Source organism: Euleptes europaea, chromosome 6 (genome assembly GCF_029931775.1).
Source record: "Euleptes europaea isolate rEulEur1 chromosome 6, rEulEur1.hap1, whole genome shotgun sequence".
NCBI classification, from domain to species: domain Eukaryota; kingdom Metazoa; phylum Chordata; class Lepidosauria; order Squamata; family Sphaerodactylidae; genus Euleptes; species Euleptes europaea.
Genome location: NC_079317.1, coordinates 100,987,826 through 101,008,635, shown reverse-complemented (window position 1 = coordinate 101,008,635; position 20,810 = coordinate 100,987,826). Strand labels below are relative to the sequence as shown.

Here is a 20,810-nt window from a genome sequence, read left to right as displayed (position 1 = left end):
ATGAGTAAGGCCTTTAATAATCCTTTTTGAAAATATATAAATTGGTAGTAATTATTGATGGATATGTGGTTCATTGTAATAAGACAAAGGTTAAGCATAGATACCATGATTTGAGTGTTATCATAAAAGGCAGTTAGTCATAGCATTATACCAGACTTTTATATGATAGAACCTATAATGAAATCATGTTTTAAGTTCACCCATGCACGGAATGTTTCAGTATATTGTATTGAGTTATGTTGTGTGGTGTATGTTATGTATTGTATGTTTTCTTTGTACTTTACAGATTTGAAAATAAAATTTTGATTAAAAAAATAGGAGACCTGATGCTGCAGTCATTAGTTAGTTTCTCACACACCAATCCTCATGGTAACGAATCAGCAGCTTTCCACAAAGTTCTCCTTACCTTGACACGTAATGCCCTGCCCTCCATCCCTGCAGGAACAGACATTGGGAGCGATGCACAAGCCACTGCCACAGCCAAAGGAACAAAGAGCTGGGAAAGAAACCAAGAAAGCATTCATCAGAACAAATGTTGACCGATCCCTACCCAGCAGAAGGAAACCACGCTTATCCCAAGGATATAGGAGCCTAGTTAAGAGACAGCATTCATCGCAGAGAAAGAGGAACTTTTGGAAGTCCTTTAGAGAGGAGATGAGAACACATGAGACTGTTTTGGTAAAACCAAAACCAAACCTATAACTTTGTAATAGATAAGTAGGCTGTCTAGCCCCTTTACAGATGGGCATTAGTCTGTAACACCAAGATACAAAAGGAGTCTTTAAATTGCCACTCTGTATGCGTGTGTGGGATTTTGCTGTCAAGTCACAGCTGAATTATGGAGCCCTCTTGGGTTTTCAAGGCAAGAGACGTTCGGAGATGGTTTGCCATTGCCTGCTTCCACATGGGCCGAGAGCGTTCTGAGAGAACTGTGACTAGCCCCAGGTCACCCAGCGGGCTTCACGTGGAGGAGTGGGGAATCAAACCTGGTTCTCCAGTTTAGAGTCCGCCGCTCTTAGCCACTACACCATGCTGGCTCCTAAACTGCCACAAGTCCCTTTACACAATTACAGTCCCAAGGTTCCCGGAATGAAGCCATAATCGTTAAAGAAATAAATATCTTAAAAATGTTGTGAGCCCATGGTTATTGGTTCAGCATTTATCTAAGGTGGATAGTTTTGTTTATTTTTTATGTATATACTGCCTCATGGCGGCTTACAAGACCATATTTTTTTTTAACTGTTATGATCAAGGATGGCCCATAGTTCAGTGATGGAACACTTGAGTTGCACAACTAAAGTTTCAAGTTCAATCCCCGGCATTTGCAGTTAAAGGATCTCAAGTAGCAGGTGTCAGGAAAGACTTTTCTTTGCCTGAGAAGCTGTTAGTGATAATACTACAGTAGGTGATGGGCTGAATCAGTATGCGGCAACTCATATGTTCCTTAAGAACAATTATTTGACCTGAATGAAAAAGCTCCAAGAAATTAGGACAATGACAAGGTCACCATATTGCCCAGAAAGTTTCTGTAGAACTTTCCCACTCTTATACACACAGAAACGAATGAGTCACATCCAGTGCTGTTGCTGCAGAACTTGTAAGGACAGCCATTTCAGGGATACCAGAGAGGTGGGAGAGGCAGGTTGCCCCAATGAAAGATGATCTGAGAGCCATGTTTCCTCTAGCTTGGAGCAACAGGAGGCCCACCTGATGACTAAGAGGTGATATGATAGCCATCTTCAAGTATTTGAAGGACTGTCATATAGAGGATGGAGTGGAGTTGTTTTCTGTTGCCCCAGAAGGTTGGACCAGAACCAGCGGGTTGAAAAAGGTCAAATGTTAGGAAGAACTTCCTGACAGAGTGGTTCCTTAGTGGAACAAGTTTCCTTAGGAGGTGGTGAGCTCTCCTTCTCTGGAGGTTTTTAAGAGGTGGCTACATGGCCATATGACAGCAAGGCTGATTCTGTGAACTTAGCCAAATCATGAGAGAGAGGGCAGGAAGGGATGAGTCAGTGCTTGGCTCTCGTGGCCCTTTCTTACATGCCCAGGGTCATGCCAATAGCCACTTTAGGGTCAGGAAGGAATTTTCTGCCATGCCAGATTGGCCAGGGATCCTGGAGCCCCCCCCTCCTTTCTGGGCATAGAGCAGGGGTCACTGGGGAGTGGGGATGGAAGGTGGTTGAGAATTTCCTGTGTTGTGCAGGGGATTGGACTAGATGACCCTTGAGGCCTCTTACGGCTCTATGTTTCTATCTCACCTAGGGTTGCCAGGTCTCCCTTGCCCACTGGGGTGGTGGTGGTGGTGTTAAGTTGGGTACCCAAGGTTGGGAAGAAAGAAAGAAAGAAAGAAAGAAAGAAAGAAAGAAAGAAAGAAAGAAAGAAAGAAAGAAAGAAAGAAAGAAAGAAAGAAAGAAAGAAAGAAAGAAAGAAAGATGTATGTATGTATATGTATATAAATACTAAAAATGTAATTTATTAGAAGTGCTATGTAAAGGTTAAAAATATTTAAAAACATTAAAATAGCACAATGGCATTTCCTAGGGTTGATAACTGTAACCACATACCAAACGCGTTTCGGCCTATTGGGCCTTCATCAGTGGTTAATTAAAACACATGTTAAGCCTGCACACATTTACAGAAATAAATACATATATAAACAGTTCAAACCCAACCAGGCATGTGTATAGGTTGTAAAATCTATTACCAATTACTCAAACATCTGGTCAGATTGGTTCTAGTTGTAATACTGGTTAGCATATGTCTCTCATTTACTATGTGAGCAGAGATCAACCTAGTAGAGCAGTCATGATATTGGCATGACCCTGGGTTGATCTCTGCTCACATAGTAAATGAGAGACATATGCTAACCAGTATTACAACTAGAACCAATCTGACCAGATGTTTGAGTAATTGGTAATAGATTTTACAACCTATACACATGCCTGGTTGGGTTTGAACTGTTTATATATGTATTTATTTCTGTAAATATGTGCAGGCTTAACATGTGTTTTAATTAACCACTGATGAAGGCCCAATAGGCCGAAACGCGTTTGGTATGTGGTTACAGTTATCAACCCTAGGAAATGCCATTGTGCTATTTTAATGTTTTTAAATATTATTAACCTTTACATAGCACTTCTAATAAATTATATTTTCAGTATTTATATACATACATACACACATATATGTGTGTGTGTGTGTATATATATATATATATATATATATATATATATATTATATATATATATATATATATATATATATATATATATATATATATATATATATATATATATATATATATATATATGGCAACTTAACAATGGCAACTTAACGATGGCAACTTAACACCCCCCTGTGGAAGAAAAAAGAGGGGAATAAAACCCAACCTGAAAACAGAAGCCAGGTTGGGTTTTATTCCCCTTTTTTCTTCCACAGCAGGGTGTTAAGTTGCCAGCTCCAGGTTGGGAGATTCCTAGAGATTTGGGGGTCGAGCCTGGAAAGGACAGGTGCCTAGTGGGGTATAATGCCATACAGTCCACCTTCCAAAGCATCAATTTTCTCCAGGGGAACTGATCTCTGTAGATGAGGTATAATTCCCAGAGACACCAGGACCCATCTGGAGGCTGGCATCCCTAGGCCCATCCCTTAGAAACAAACCCAAACATTTCTCAAATGAAAATATGGCTTTGCTTTCAAGAACCCAATTGTTATACCAAGTGTCATTTTGCAAGCCCTACCCTTTCCACAACTACATATTCTTGAAGGTTCTTCACTGCCTGCACAGCACTACATGCTGCATTCATTTAATTTGTGATAGCCCCCTCCTTTTAAAAGCCAAATTTTGACTGTGTTTTGGTTAAAGATATACAAGAAAACCATAATTGTTCTGCATTGCTCTCAAAAAATTCAAAACACATCTCTGCAGCTACAGTGTATGAAAGAGCTAGTTGTGCCCTGCACAATGCCTTGTTGTCCAAGTGCATTTGTTAACCTACAGGTTAGGGTTGCCAACCTCCAGGTATTAGCTGGAGATCTCCTGCTATTACAACTGATCTCCAGCTGATAGAGATCAGTTCACCTGGAGAAAATGGCCGCTTTGGCAATTGGACTCTATGGCATTGAAGTCCCTCCCCTCCCCAAACCCTGAAGAGGGACCTGGCAACCTTACTACAGGTGCACGAGAGACATGATGTTTCTGTGTTCCTTCACAGAACTTTAACTTCAAGAGACCTTGAGTCCAGGGCCAGAATCTGAATGATGACAACACTACATCAATAAAATTGTAGCACGAGAGCTCAGAAAGCAGAAACACAGACAGATTCGAAATAATGATTTATTAGGAATAGGGACCAAAAAACAAGGAGTGTCCCTGGAAAATAGGGACAGTTGGAGCATAGGTTATTTTGCTTTTGGTCCCGCCAGGCAGCACACTTTGGGGAGGGAGAGCAAAATTAGCCATACCAGAGACAGGGATAAGCTCTAACATCACATTCGTGCAGTTTCTCTTCTAGATGCATTCAGTGCCAAGAGAGAGGAGACAGGAGCTATGTTTTCTCTAGCCCATATGAGGAGAAGCCCTGCCCCTTAGAGACAATTACAGCCTTTTCTGCTTAACAATACAATTTCTGGGTGCACCGGAAGGCTTTCCCCCTTGGGCTTGTACGCTTTTATATTCTAGGCTTTTATGGGTTTGATTGTCTGCAAGCTACCTTGAAGATCATTAGACTGAAAGGTGGGGTATGCATCCTTTAAATAAACAAATAATGTGAGGCTGCATACCTTAAAGAGAATGTTGCCCTAATATTCCATGCCTCTAGTGCACAGTACAGGTCACGTATCTCTTTAGCTGTGCTATAATGATTATACTACCTTCTTATTTCCAACTAGAGCAGTGGTTCTCAACCTGGGGGTCGGGACCCCCAAGGGGGTCACGAAGTGTTTTCTGGGGGGTTGCCGCCATTTTCCTGGGACAGCCCCCATCCCAGGCTGTCCAGAACTAACCCAGACGCCCTGTAACCCTGATCCGTCCGCGAGGGCAGGGAAAACCCCAAGCAGAGAGGCGAGGAACTGGCCGACCGACAGCCGGAAGGAGCCGGGCTGCAGAGATGCCGCACACCAGCTGTAGCCCCGCCGCCCAGCTGAGAGGCGGGCGGGCCAGCCCTGGGCACGGTCGCACCTGCGCCAGGAGGATGACGTGGCAAGATGTGTGGGAGGCCGAGAAAGCTCCCTGGCTCGGCCAGTTCAGGTCTCGGAGGAGAAGAGGGCGGTCCCCCTTGAGGCCGCTACAGCCACGTTGTTTTTACTTTTAGCCGCACTCAGGTGAGGCGGGAGCTTCAGCCTGGAATCCAAGTGCGCATGTCTGTAGTGTGGCTTCGCTTTTCTGCCCTGAGTCATCAGTTCTGCTGTGGCAAGGCCAAGGGGGAGAGAGTCGAGGTGCATGCGCAGTTCAGGATTTCCCCCTCGAGCGCGCAGGTTCAGTGAGGCGCAGAAGGAGCAGTGACTGGCGGAGGGGAGAAAAAGGCACGAAAAGTCTGAGCGGGATAAGCGGCCCTCGGCTCTTTCCTGGCCCTGAGCTCTCGTGAGGTGATTAAACGGAGCTCCGCTTTGAGGGATAACTGCAGTTCTGTGTACAAGCAGTGTCCCAGTCACAAGAGGGGGTTTCCTCGCAAGAGCCCCGGCCTGCTTGGAAGAGTTTTTGGGGGGAGAGGGGAGGACAAGGAATGCAGTGCATGCTCAGAGGCACTCTTTCCTCCGTGCCAGGAAAGGTTGCCTCGCCACACAGTCACAGTCGCTGCCCAACAGGTGGTAGTACCATTTGCTTGTTTGTTTTAAACTTTAAAATTTAAAGTAATTATATATATGGATACCCTGGACTGCCAAAAAAAATGTGTTTTCTTTATCCTATTGAAAATGTCATTTATGCAAATTTATGCAAATGTGACGAGGGTCGCAGGTTACTTGGCAATTGTAAAAGGGGGTCGCGACTCGAAAAAGGTTGAGAACCACTGAACTAGAGCCTTTTTTCCTCAGTCTAGTTTCTCCCTCCCATCCAGCTATTTTTCTATGGAGCCTTGGGCCATAGACACAAGACTGGTGGTGGAAAGTGTGGTCAAGTCGCACCTGACGTATGACGACCCCATAGGGTTTTCAAGACAAGAGACGTTCAGAGGTGGTTTGCCATTGCCCGCCTCTGCGTGGGCTGAGTGAGTTCTGAGAGAACTGTGACTAGACCACGGTCCCCCAGCAGGCTTCGTGGGGAGGAGCGGGGAACCGAACCTGGTTCTCCAGATTAGAGTCCGCTGCTCTTAACCACTACGCCACACTGGCTCTCTATACACAAGATTATCCCCTCCAAATTACAGAGATAAAGAACCTGGGGTTATAACACAAAACAAGGCATGTTGCTGTTTTGTATAATTTTTGTAGCTTTCACAATTCTTGCATTATGAGTACTGTTCAATAATCCCCTTATAAGAGAAAGGAGATGAGGGATTTCTTTCCTATTAACCCATGTGATTCATTGGTTCTTGTAGGTTATCCGGGCTGTGTAACCGTGGTCTTGGTTTTTTCTTTCCTGACGCTTCGCCAGCAGCTGTGGCCGGCATCTTCAGAGGAGTAACACTGAAGGACAGTGTCTCTCAGTGTCAAGTGTGTAGGAAGAGTAATATATACTCAGAAGGGGGTTGGGTTTGAGTTGAGTCATTGTCCTGCAAAAGGTATCCAAGGTAATGTGCTAATCATTGTCCTGTAGCAAGATAATGTGCTAATGAGGGTGTGGTATGTTAATATGGAACCATTGTATCCTGAAGTGATCTGTTAATGTGTGAAATCCAAAGCTAATCTGCATGGCTATTGTGGACTGTAGTCTTTGTTAGTCTGGAGGTTTTCAGGACAGGAAGCCAGGACAGGAATCAGGACAATGACTCAGCTCAAACCCAACCCCTTCCTGACTATATATTACTCTTCCTACACGCTTGACACTGAGAGACACTGTCCTTCAGTGTTACTCCTCTGAAGATGCCGGCCACAGCTGCGGGCGAAACGTCAGGAAAGAAAATAGCAAGACCACGGTCACACAGCCCGGATAGCCTACAAGAACCCATGAACTCTGACCGTGAAAGCCTTCGACAATACATGTGATTCATATTCAGGGGCACTAGCATATCGCATGGACATGATTCAGTCCTCAAGTTCCACAGTGGCTGCCAATATTTATTGCAGGATGGAAACCCCAGCTGCCATTTTTTAAAAAAAGAAAGGAAGTCTGAGCCATCTGGAAGTGCCTTCTGAGTAACTGATGTGTGCTCCTTCAAAGAATCAATTCAGAACTGTAATGTGCCGTCAAGAATGCTGCCTTTTTCTGTCCCAAAGTGGTTTCCTTCTTCTGCCAACTTTTACAGCTGCATGGGCAGGAGGGGGTCTAGCAGATGTGTGCCTTCTGCCCTGTCATGCAGGACGTACGGAAGCTGCCCTCCGCAATCACAACTTGACCATTGTAGCCATCAGCAATAACCAGCAAAATGGCTAGGGGATGCAGTCATTGAAGCAATTTCTGCTGTGCCTTTCCCATAAAATATCCAAGGTGGCTAACAATTATAAAATAAAACTTTTTAAATATTCATTTATATAACACATTAAGGCCATTTATTCATGGTCAATGTTGATGCTCACTCAAAGCGCTCTTTTTAAATGCGACTTTTAAAATGCCTATTCACGGTCCCGATGCGAAAGGAGAAATTCTAGGGGATGGCTAGGGGATGCAGTCATTGAAGCAATTTCTGCTGTGCCTTTCCCATAAAATATCCAAGGTGGCTAACAATTATAAAATAAAACTTTTTAAATATTCATTTATATAACACATTAAGGCCATTTATTCATGGTCAATGTTGATGCTCACTCAAAGCGCTCTTTTTAAACGCGACTTTTAAAATGCCTATTCACGGTCCCGATGCGAAAGGAGAAATTCTACCCCCACCACTCGCCTGCTCCTGTGATCCAGGCTGTCAGCATAGTCATTAGCATGCGTATAGCTAATGCGCCACTGTTGTTTTGCATGGTTCTTTGAGGAGGATTCTTCCGGGCAAACCCCAAAGATCTCGCTAAGTGAGCTCTTTAGTAATATGAAGCAGGTATGCACCACAGTCACTTCCGGAATGACGGATCAGCATGTAAAACTCAAAAAAAATATGCGGGGCAATTCAGCCTGGAACGCGCTGCTCATTACCACGAATAAATGGCCTAAGAGGAGCAGTACAATAATTTAAAAACCAATGCAAAAGCAGGAACGATGGCAATGAAACACAATAAAGAGCCTGAATAAGGGACGATAAAAGCACAGTATAAGGTGTTGAGATACCGGTAGTCAAGATCTAAATTTAGTCATTATAGGGTTAATGTAAGTTTTGAATTACGTCATTCTGTTTGAGCCGGTTAATGAGCTTTATTTTCTGGAAACAATGCTAGATAATAGCTGATTACTTTCACTGTGCTAGAGAGTGAAAGCTTGACTTGAGAGTGTGAGTGTGCCCCGCCATGCTCAGCACCTGTATGCCTTAATTGGTAATGTAACGTAATGTTTTCTATGTCGACTATGCAGGAGATAGGATTTTATTGTTTTAATAGGAACGTCCCCTTTACCTTTCCCTAAGAGATTTGATAAAGCTTTGTTGATAATAACTCCGGCCTCAGCGCTCTTATTTTTACAGCATAAGCTAGTTGAAATAATCTCATCTTCATGTGGCATCAGAAAGATGATGCTCCATAATCACAGCGCCAGTATGGAAGAGGCTCTGTCTTGAGTAACTACCCACCTCTGTTCGTTTGGTGGGGCAATTAGAACAATCCTTTCAAATATGATCTTAAGGAACAGTCAGGACTATATGGGCCCAGATACCCAAACCCCAAGCCATTGGGGCCTTTTAAAACCAACACCATTAATTGTGTCCAGAAACATAATCGAAGCCAATTACAATCATTTTTTAAAAAGTGTAATGTGCGTCTGGGGGAACCATACCTGTCAGCATCCTAAGAACAGCATTTTGGCCCAGCCCAAGTTTCCAAGAAATCTTCAAGGGCTGCCCCACATAGTTTGTTCTATAGTAATCTAACTCTTAATTACTATGGTGTGTATAATTATGGCCAAAATGTTTCTCTTCAGGAAGAAGTGCATCTGGAGTGCCAGCGGGTAAAAAGTACTGCAGTCCACAGATGCTAGTCAAATAACCGTGGACAAAGCTGGATGCAGCGGTACCCCCTGCCTGTAAATCTATTCCATCAGAAGGAGTGCTAGCCCATCTAGAACAGGTAATTCAGCACATCCACTGACACATCTGGCTTGGCAAAAAAGGAAAAAAAATAGAGTTGGGTATTATCAACATATTGATAATACTTCACCTCAGAAGTTCAGGTGACATACGCCAATGCTTTCATATAGATGTTAAAAAGCATGGGGGACAAAATGGAGCCCCAAAGGAACCCCATAAAGCAGTTGCCAAGGAACAGAACCACAGTCTCCCAACACCACCTTCACTCTCCAGGTAGGAGCAGAACCAGTGGATCACATTGTCCACAATTTCCAACCCAGCAAGGTGACCCAGAAGGGTATCATGGTTAATGGTAGACTCAGCAGGGTCACTCTCCTCTTTTCAACCTCCATACTAAGACCTGTCAAAACATTACACAACTGCACTAGATGGGTTTTCTATCAGTTCAGCTGCCATGGCCTCCTCACAGAGGATCTTGGGAACTGTAGCCTGGTGAGATATTGGAAATTCAGTTAGAGACAACCTACCTGGCCCTTCATAAAACCACTGTTCTTAACATTTCGCTTGAAAAGGAATGCCTACTAATCTCTCCTAAAGCTGTACACTTAACATTGGGTACTAAGCTGCTGCAAAGGGACTACAGGTGGACAAGAAGTGCAGGGACTGGTTCCATTTGTCCACATCAGAAGCTGCTTTATTAGAACTTGCAGCTCTCAGCTCATCTGTTGTCACTTTCATCTCACCAACTTTGGGATATCTCGTGGGTTCTTCCACGTTTGTAATTTCAACCCTCAAACACTAACAGTTCAGTACTACAATTCCGGTACGAAGCAGATGAGCAAGCCAAGGGTCTTCCAGAGGGCTACAGGTACTTACGCAGGGTGCACTGGCCACTGCCTGGAGATGGCACCCACCCAGGGCAGCATCCACTTCCAAACCCAGAGAGACAAACATGTGGCCCCACACGGCGTCTAGGAATAGAAGAAAGGCAGGAGTAAGAACAGTCCAAGTTTTGTTCTGTTGGAGGGCTGATTCACACAATTGCTGTGTTCGTGGAAAGCGGGGGGTTGGTATTACGCTCAAGGCCGTTTCAGTTAGGTGGCACAAGCACGAATTGCAATCCGACATGTGACTTCTTAATCCCATGAATGAAGCAATTTTGCCTGGAAAAAAGACTGCCTAGTTGCCATAACAAAATGGCTACAATAATTTGCCTTAAGCAAGAAATAATGAGAGAAATTGGGAACAAAAATCAAATGAAAACTGCACTGAAACTGCAGAAAAAGCCAGGCAGACAAAGGGAGCCCACAGACTGTTGCGCAGGGAGACAACAGGACCAATGATTCAGATGTATGTTTGTTTTTCCCCTCTCGGCATGATCTTGCAGGAGAACCTTTGTACATACGGTAGAAATACAGATGCTCTCCAGTGCCATTTTTAAAAGATAGCTTTTGAACACATGAACACATGAAGCTGCCTTATACTGAATCAGACCCTCGGTCCATCAAAGTCAGTATTGTCTACTCAGACTGGCAGCAGCTCTCCAGGGTCTCAGGCAGAGGTCTTTCACATCACCTACCTGCCTAGTCCCTTTAACTGGAGATGCCATGGATTGAACCCGGGACCTTCTGCATGCCAAGCAGATGCTCTACCACTGAGCCACAGGTACAGCCTACTAACTATCTGATAACCTGTCTATTTGTATGATGGAGAATAGACAATTCACTAAGTCTTAAGGTTTGCAGTAGGATAAAAACACAGAGCAAGAACTACTAGAATCATACAGTCATAGAATCATAGAGTTGGAAGGGACCACCAGGATCATCTAGTCCAACCCCCTGCACAATGCAGGAGATTCACAACTACCTCCCCCCCACCCCCCAGTGACCCATACTCCATGCCCAGAAGACGGCCAAGTTGCCCTCCCTCTCATGATCTGCCTAAGGTCATAGAATCAGCATTGCTGACAGATGACCATCTAGCCTCTGCTTAAAAACCTCCAGGGATGGAGAGCTCACCACCTCCTAAAGAAGCCTGTTCCACTGAGGAACCGCTCTGTTAGAAAATTCTTCCTAATGTCTAGACGGAAACTCTTTTGATTTAATTTCAACCCACTGGTTCTGGTCTGACCTTCTGGGGCAACAGAAAACAACTCCGCACCATCCTCTCTATGACAGCCCTTCAAGTACTTGAAGATGGTTATCATATCACCTCTCAGTCTTCTCCTCTTCAGGCTCAACATACCCAGCTCCTTCAACCTTTCCTCATAGGACTTGGTCTCCAGACCCCTCACCATCTTTGTTGCCCTCCTCTGGACACGTTTCAGCTTGTCTACACACTGGGAAAGGATGCACCCGGGAGGCCACAGCAAGCCAGGCATAAAAGGCAATAACACAGCAATGCTAAGCATGTAGCACACCAATCTGCATGATCATTTTGCTCATGGTTGGGGTATCCAATTCTGTTGTCTGGACTGAAGCACATTCAAAAGAACTGGTTGTCTAAACCATTTGCCACAAGCAGTTGGCCAATTTGTATGCAACCACAATCTTGCAAAATGTGCAAAACAGCTAGTTCTATGAAGCCACCAGCAATGGTGCAACAAATAATAGTACATAATGAAAAATCGGGGTCAACACCAAATGCACCATCATTTTGCTATGTGCTGAAACCCAGTCCTTCATTTGCTCAGCCAATAGTTCTGTCTGAGTTGTGCAAAATGGCCCTTACTTCCAAGTAGGACTATGTCATTATGATCAAAGCTTACGGTCAGGCCATTCACACATTTAATAGAGAAAGAGGATAAGCAGGAAGGGGTCAGACGAACCACATTTCAGACTTAGAAACACAGCAAGGTGGGTAAAAACTGGTGATGGACACCTTGAATGAAACCAAGTACTCCTGCAGGCAGGCGCTGCTGTTTTCATGCCCATAAACAAATGATGCTAAGAATGCCCTGCACTGCAGACCATAGTCCATCTGGAGCTGCCTTCCTCTATTCTCTCATGGGTATAGCTGAGATCACAGTGTCTGACCCAATTCAGAGGGTCTCCAGGTCCCCAGCCAAACTCCAGAGGGGGTAAAGGTGGGGAAATAAGGTTTAGGACTTGGCTGCCTCTGTGCAGGGATGGATATAGGGGGTACCTCTCCACGGCGAAGTTGGCAAGTTTCTTCCTTCCTGTGTAGACTCTCCCCGGGGCCCCTTGAAGGAATACAGACACACAGGCAGTCTGGAAGAGCAGCTCGGCGAACATGACAGGCGTCTCCCCGTCCACAGAGATGCTCCCTTCAGAGCTCCCTCCCTCCCTCCTTCCCCACAGGCCCCTACAGCATGGCAACCCTCTAGCCTCTCCTCCCCACCAAGGATGAGGCTGGGGGCTCCTCCTGGGCAGAGGAAGGGAGCTGGGATCAATGCTCTCGGGCTGGGGGCAGCATTGGGAACAGACTCCTCCCCACAGCCAGGCTCAGATTCCTTAGCTCCCCCAGCCCATCATGTGTTAGGAGTGGAAAACTCTGCCTGTGTGCGTGCGTGTGTGCGCGCATGCATGTGTATCTATGCAGGAGTGTGCTCGCTTTCCCCCCTCCGCACAGGGGCAGAGGCACCATGAGAGGAGATGCAGAGGGAGGATCCCAGCTTTCCAAACACAGCAGCTCTGTTGTTTGACTGGGAAGAGCCTCCTCCCCACCCCACCACACACACACTCTTGCAGGAGTCTCCTTTTCCACATCTGGCAAGGCTCAGGAATCCCCCTCCCTTCTCCCCTCGCTGGGCTGCTTTCCCGGCTGCACCAAAGAGGAGCTGGAGCAGATCAAGTGTTCCAAGCCAGACCCAGCGGGAGCTGACAACACGTGAGGCTCATGTCAAACGTGAGTAGCCCAGAGGTGCTCCCGTGAGGTCAGTTGGGTGTCCTGTTCCAAGGAGAAGCTGCAAAGTAGAGAGAAAGAGAAAAGGGCCAGACCAAAAGGCCCCAGGAGATCTTCATCACTTCATTTGGCATTTTCACTTTACACTTCAAAAAAGCAGGTGTCTTTGACCACAGCATTACTTGCAATGTGGCCATGGTGGTCTTAGCTGAGACTGGAAAATGCATTTCCCCCCTTCCCCCAATATGTGAATTGGCACAACCGTCCTTTAAAAGTATGCTAATACCAATCATGGAGTAGAAGTTGAGCTAGTTAAAATTATAAAAATGGACCGCTACAACTAACCAACTCAGCATGATATCTCAGCAGAGAGAAATATCAACAATTAAGGTAGACTTTTACCACAATCAAGGTGGGATTTGGAGGGCACAATAGCTCTTCTCACATGTTACAGTGAACACACACCCACCCTGTATGTATGTGCATTGATCTGTTTGAAAGAAAGAGCCCACACATGCTCACTTAATAATGTGGGGTTTGTATCACATAGTCATTTGTACATGCATTGAATGTCTCGTGAGCATTACTCAACACATGTACTTTAAAAACACAAGTTTACAATGTATGTGATACATGTGTTCACTGTAATTTGTAACCAAGGCTGGTGTACATTCATGTGGCACAAGAGTCCATGCACTTCAATGGTTGCACACCTTTCTCCACAGTTGGGGACAGAGGGGAGGAGGTATTGCAGCAGCGCCCTTTGGTGTGTATGTGTGTGTGAGGGGTTGCAAAGTGCAATTCTCTCACCTCTGTTGTTCAACATCCCTCGCCCAGCTTGTCAGGAGTTTTGGGCTGGGTTGTCATCAGTCTGCTGATGACGCCCAGCTTTATCTGTTGATGGACGTCCATCTGGACTCCACCCCAGACACACTGGCCAGGTGCTTGGATGCCGTGACTGGACGGGTGAGGAAAAGCCGACGGAAATGAAATCCAATGAAGACAGAGGACCTCTGACTCGGTCGGGGCGGCTCAGGGACAGGGTGCCGTCTCCTGGCTCTTGATGGTGTGCAATTGACACCTGTGCCCACTGTCAAGAGTCTGGGTGTGAGCCTTGATGCCTCCTTAACAATGGAGGCTCAGGTCACAACTGCGGTCAAGGCAGCCTTTTTCATCTCCGCCAGGCCCAGTGGCTGGTGCCTTATCGCTCTTGCCCTGACCTAGCCACGGTGATCCATGCGACGGTCACCTCTAGGCTGGATTACTGCAACTCGCTCAATGTAGGGCTGCCCTTGAGACTGATTCGGAAACTCCAGCTGGTACAGAATGCTGCAGCGAGGCTCCTTACAAGGACCCCGCTGTGAGAGCACATTCAACCAGATGCTCCGCCAGCTGCACTGGTTCCAGCTGGCGTTTTGGGTCAGGTTCAAGGTGCCCCGTGGTGCAGAGTGTTAAGCTGCAGTACTGCAGTCAAAAGCTCTGCTCACGACCTGAGTTCGATCCCGACGGAAGTCGGTTTCAGGTAGCCGGCTCAAGGTCGACTCAGCCTTCCATCCTTCCGAGGTCGGTCAAAGGAGTCCCCAGCTTTCTGGGGGTAAAGGGAAGATGACTGGGGAAGGCAACGGCAAACCACCCCACAAACAAAGTCTGCCTAGTAAACGTCGGGATGTGACATCTCCCCATGGGTCAGGAATGACCCGGTGCTTGCACAGGGGACCTTTACCTTTTTTCAAGGTGCTGGTCTTGACCTTTACAGCCTTACATGGTCTGAGACCTTCGTACCTTCGGGACCGCTTTTCCTGGCATACCCCCCGAAGAACATTGCATTCTTCTAATACTAACTTGTTGGTAGTCCCCAGCCCTAGGAGTGTACAGCTGTCCTCGACAACGGCCAGGGCTTTTTAAGCCCTGGCCCCAGCCCGGTGCAATTCCCTTCCTAATGACATCAGGGCCCTGGCGGGACTAGAACAGCCTTAGCGAATGGCTTCATCGGGGCCTAGGGTAGCCAACCTCCAGGTGGTGGCTGCAGCTCTCCCACTATTACAACTGATCTCCCGGCGACAGATCACCTGGAGAAAATGGCCGATTTGGAAAGTAGACTCTATGGCATTATACCCCATTGAAGTCCTTCTCCCCAAACCCCACCCTCCTCAGGCTCCATCCCCAAATCTCCAGGTATTTCCAAACCTGGAGCTGGCAACCCTGTAGAGGCCCCACCTCTACCATTGCCACAGTTTTAGCTCATATATATGTAAAGTAAGCTCACCGATCAAAACAAGAAATCAAATGCAATGGTATTCCCGTTTGTGTGAACGGTCAGCTTGTAAATTTTCCTTTTTAGAAAGGTTGCATGAGAAGTCCTAAAATCCCGGGAAGAAGCAGTGTGGTTAACAAAGAGGCCCTTCGAGTAACAGAAAGGGCCATTAAATCTTTAGGCCAGAAGCTGCAGATTTCTGGTTGACACACTGCAAGCTTGTAGTTTTTGTTACCCTTGGTACACAAGACAATGGATCCTAAGACCAGGTTTTTAATTAAGAGGTTGGTTTTTTTAACGCTATTTTAGTCTGGAAACTGCTGTTTTAAGCTGTCTGCGTTTTTATCATCTGTGTTTTTATGCTGGGCTGGGTTTTTAATAATGGATGACCATCATTTAACGTTTTCTTTTTATTATTTTCATTTTGTAAGTCACCTCAGGTAAGGTCCTGGAAAGATTTTAAAAAGTTCTAAATAAATATCCCCCCCGTCTTATTTACACAGATTTTATGGGGAGTCCTCCGTGTAGAATTATGCAAAATACAAGCATTATCATGAAACATAGGGCAAAAACGCATGGTCACTTTATCCTCCTTTAATCCCTGTTTTAGCCAGGATTGAATGCACATTAGGCAAAACGCATGCGTTCGATCCAGGCTGAATCCTGGCTGAAACAGGGATTAAAGGAGGATAAAGCGACCATGCGTTTTCGCCCATAATGTATGAATTAGGAACAAGTGTGCATTCAGTTATGCGAATCCGAGAGAACAGCAGCTAGAACCGTGGTTCCCAAAGTGGGCAGTACCACCCCCTAGACTAGAGGGCGATGGGATTACGGGGGGCACTAAGAGGCAAGGGGGCAGCGGGCGGGGGTGCTAGAGGTGGGCCCCTTCAACTGTGTCGTTGGATAGGGTAGGGGGCACTGGGGTTGAGTTTGTGGAACCAAGGGGGGGGTGGCCCAAAATGTTTGGGAACCACTGAGCTAGAACATCAAAAGTCTTCAGTCCACAGAGCAGCCAGGATCAGAGCCATTCCGAGGGAATGACATACAACCCAGATACCTCCTCCCACAATTTCCAGGTGTTCGTTTTCAAAAAGGAGCTTCTAGCCCCAAAAGGCTATTAATAAACATGTTCTCACCTTCCAATGTTACTGAGTGCAAGTTTATTTGACGGGATTCACAAAGAAGGGAAATCATATCCTGTTTCATTTGTCCAGACAGAGCAGTGGTTCCCAACCTTTTTTTGACCAGGGACCACTAGGACTTTTTTGTTCGGTGCAGGGACCCCAAGGTTCAAAATAAAAATTCAGAGAATTTGAAAATAAACTTTAATCATAACTGTTAGTTAAACATTAAACTTAGAATAATATTTGAATATATATTTTTATAATAGAAAACTTTTAATTGAAAATATTAATTTATTATGGGTTTATAACTTTGTTTCACGGACCTTAATTTAGTTCTCGCGGACCCCTGGGGGTCCATGGACCCCTGGTTGGAAACCAGTGAGATAGAGTAATACGAAGTGAGAGCTTTGAATTCTCCCCCAAATACCACCATCTTTCTTTACTACAGATCACCTGGAGAAAGCTATACGTCACACCTTGTGCATAGAACCTTGGGAAGGGACCCTCTCTCTATTCCTTCCCCATGGCTGGGGATAGCGTGGTGTAGTGGTTAAGAGCGGTGGTTTGGAGCGGTGGACTCTGATCTGGAGAACCAGGTTTGATTCCCCACTCCCCCGCATGAGAGGTGGAGGCTAATCTGGTGAACTGGGTTGGTTTCCCTACTCCTACACACGAAGCCAGCTGGGTGACCTTGGGCTAGTCACAGCTCTCTTAAAGCTCTCTCAGCCCCACCTACCTCATAGGGAGTCTGTTGTGGGGAGGGGAAGGGAAGGTGATTGTAAGCCCGTTTGAGTCTCCCTTAAGTGGTAGAGAAAGTTGGCGTATAAAAACCAACTCTTCTTCTTCTCTCTTGCTTGAACATAGGCAGGAATGGAGGGCACATGACATTTCTCCCAACTTGAAAACATGCAACATCCTATGTCACCTTTTTTGCTGATTGGAAAACAAAATGGTGCTTATTTTTCAGTTGAGGGGAAAAAACACAGAGTAGACATAGAGTTCTGTGGCAGGTTTAGTTTGTGTTGTATAACATCTGTGCACCTGCTGGAAGGTGGTTGTGCTACAGCGGTCTGCACTGAAATCTTAAAAACATGTATTGGAAGGCTTGCAAAGCCTAACTTGTAATTGTGTTAGATTGTTGCTTTTCATTCCTTCAGCCCCTGCAAAATCATGCTATATAAAAAAGGACTGTGTTCTAGGCTGAGCACAGTGTATTGCTGATTTGTGCTAAAATTATATCAAATATGAAAATTACATTTCTGTATATAATATGGTATTTTTAACAGCTGCACATACACATTTATTCATAAGCAGGAGTAAGCATTATTTATACTGACTTGATGGGGCCCTCCCAATGAACTCAGTTACCCCTTCCCTATCACCTTTCTAGGTGTTGACCTGAAACTATACTCCAACTAGGCTATTTGCCCACCACTTCCCAATATGGATTTCCCATGAAAATCGACAAGGAAGGCAATTCAAAAGATACTAAATATGTACGCCACTCCCATGAATAACAAACTACATTTCCACTTGTGAGCACTAGTGGATTACACAAACACATGATTTCCACAAGTGGCGTGCATGAGGCCATCTTAGTTAGAGGTATGATATGCTTTTAGTTTATTTAAGGCCAAACCAAAAGAACAGCTGGGAATAGAATGCAGTAGTCTCAACATTTCAAAAGTCTCAGATCTCTTAATCATTCCTTCTGGGAGTAGAGCCAGCCTGTTTAAGAGAGCTCCCTACTAGAAAGCATCTTGGCCACTAACTCCACTGGGTTAGATTACATGGTCTGTATCTCTTATAAAGCAAATGTTTCCTGCAAATACCCTGCTCCAAGGGAAAAACCTTTTGAAGGACAAAATGTTTTGTTGGAAGCTTGCTGCTTTTGGCATTAGCAGCTATATCACCTCTGCTTGGCAACTGCATGGTACAACACAGCATGAGCAATGATGCTAAATGCCAGTAACATTGTGGGAAAGCTTTCAGGCAGAAGAGATAAGATATCACAGCTATCTAAAACATAAAGATTTGTTCAGGACATGGCTTTATGCTGTAGCCATTACAAGTGCCAGGAGCTATGGACCTAAACAGTTTGAGAGTTATTCTGGAAATATTCTTCTCTGTATGGAACATTACAGGGAAATGTGTGTTGATTCTCCAGGGTGCCAGATGCCAGTTTGCCCAAAAATTTGCACTAACACAGAAGAAGACTCTGTATGGCAAGATCCCCCCCCCCAAGAAAACAAGCACTAAGAACACTTGACACAGTTGGAAGCCTTCTAGATGATATAATAGCTGTCAGTGAGGCAGAATCAGACCTTCTCCCTATACACTTCAAAAGGAGAGTAATGGAGAAGGGCAAGGAGCTTTCTTTTGTCTTCCAGAGAGTGCTTGAAAGGAACAGCTGAAGCTCCATAAGACCAATTTGAACAATGCCTTCCTCTCCTATCACAAGGAAGCCCAAGCTCAGAGCCAGCAGGGACTGAGTGTAATTATTCCTGAAAAGGTGGGGGAGGAGGAAGAGTTATTGGTAGTAAGAGCCTCTTTTGAGTCTAGCAGGTTGAAGGGGAAAAATACAGCAATACAGCTGGTGAAGTCTTATCATCTTATGCCAGCAGAGGGAGATTGCTGGTTCTCAGGAGGAAAGGGTGGTGGCGGTGGCTTTCTAGTACAACTCAGAGCTAGCCTCTTTTCTTGGAATTCTGCCTCCTCTAGGCTGGAGAAGGAGAGAATCCAATGTCAAGATCACTCAGCAACAAACAAGAGGAACTATGCAAATCAATGCTCCATCCCTTCAGCTAGGAAAGCGTCAGCCAGCCTTCTGCAAGACCACAAGGGACGGAGACATTTTTGAAAGAAATCAGATACTAAAGGTGAAAATCAAAAAGGGCAAGAGTCCAGTAGCACCTTAAAGACTAACAAAAATATTTTCTGGTAGGGTATGAGCTTTCGTGAGCCACAGCTCACTTCTTCAGATCTGAAGAAGTAAGCTGTGGCTCACGAAAGCTCATACCCTACCAGAAAATATTTTTGTTAGTCTTTAAGGTGCTACTGGACTCTTGCCCTTTTTGACTACTGCAAACAGACTAACACGGCTACCCACTGTAAAAGTGAAAATGAACATGAAGAACATTCACTTGAGCTTAGTTGGAATACGTTACCCCCCCTCCCTTTGCAGGGCTCAACAGAACAGGGAGAGAATATAATAACAGGAGACAATCCTTTCCTCTTGGACTACTTTATTTGGTAAAATTCCAAAACCAACAAACAGAAAAATTCATTTTGGAGCCCCCTCTTCCTGAATGGGCAGCAAGGCCTGGGGGTAGAAAGGCCTCCCACCCACTTGGGTTCCCCACCCAGACAGGCACCTCCGATAAGCCTGAGTAGGCACCATTTACTGCCTCCCCAACACCAGACGCAGCCATCTAGCCACACCTCATCCAAACAGAAGAGGAAAAAAAGACTTCCACTTCAAACACAAGAAACAAAAAAAATCCAAATAAAGATACTGAAAGACAACAGTGAATGAGTTGTGGGAGGAGTCTAGGTAGGGGATGCACCTTTGCCAACTGCTGGCTGTTACAAGGAACAGGACTGGGCTGGCAGATGAGGGCCATAGGATCGGTGAGTCCAAGCAGAATGTGATGTCATCAATAGCCAACACTGCATCCACAAGTCCCTAGTGAGATGGCTTCAGTTCACAGATTCCCCACTTTCACCTAGGCACATCGCTACTGCCTCTAATGCAACTGGCTAGGGGACCCCAGCTGCAAGTGGGAAAGACTCCATAGGCTAGCATGGAGGAAGGTGCTAGGAAGTATCTTCTCATCCAGCTAGTGGATACGGGTGAGTTCCTCCACAATCTTAATCAGATCATCCACTGTAGCCTCCCTTTTCATCCCGCTGCCGTCATCGATCTGAAACAAGGTGAGAAGCACAGTAATTCTGCAGAAATATTGATGAGAGTTGTCCCCCTCTTCAGAGTTGCCTATCTCTAGAACAGTGGTCAGCAAACCGTGGCTTGCGAGCCGCATGTGGCTCTTTGGCCCCTTGAGTGCGGCTCTGGAAACCCAAAAGTTTCTGAGGAGGAGGAGGAAGAAGTGCCCCCCCCAAAAGTCGACCACGAAACCTCTCCTCACCGCCCCATTTCGGGTTTATTCCCCCCCCCCACGAGAGGGGCGGTGTGTGAGGTAAAGCGCCCTCCTCCCCCCTTTCCCTCCCCTCACAGCGCGGCCGGATTTTGCACGCAGAGCTCGAGGGCAGGCGGCAGCCAATCAGCGGGTGGGATTTTTT

General features: G+C 45.7%; 2 protein-coding genes across 2 annotated transcripts in view; both read right to left on the bottom strand.

Moving 5' to 3' along the window:
• The window catches only part of VWCE (von Willebrand factor C and EGF domains), a 49,287-nt gene extending 36,637 nt beyond the window's left edge, over positions 1-12,650 (bottom strand). The window contains exons 1-3 of the mRNA XM_056851190.1: positions 12,411-12,650; positions 10,143-10,237; positions 407-496 (exon numbers count right to left, since the gene is read on the bottom strand). Of these exons, the coding sequence (XP_056707168.1) occupies positions 407-496; positions 10,143-10,237; positions 12,411-12,520 (295 nt within the window). The 5' untranslated portion in view covers positions 12,521-12,650. The remainder of the gene's footprint in view (positions 1-406; positions 497-10,142; positions 10,238-12,410) is intronic.
• Positions 12,651-19,739: 7,089 nt separating this feature from the next.
• The window catches only part of DDB1 (damage specific DNA binding protein 1), a 53,671-nt gene continuing 52,600 nt past the window's right edge, over positions 19,740-20,810 (bottom strand). The window contains exon 27 of the mRNA XM_056851184.1: positions 19,740-20,434. Within this exon, the coding sequence (XP_056707162.1) occupies positions 20,351-20,434 (84 nt within the window). The 3' untranslated portion in view covers positions 19,740-20,350. The remainder of the gene's footprint in view (positions 20,435-20,810) is intronic.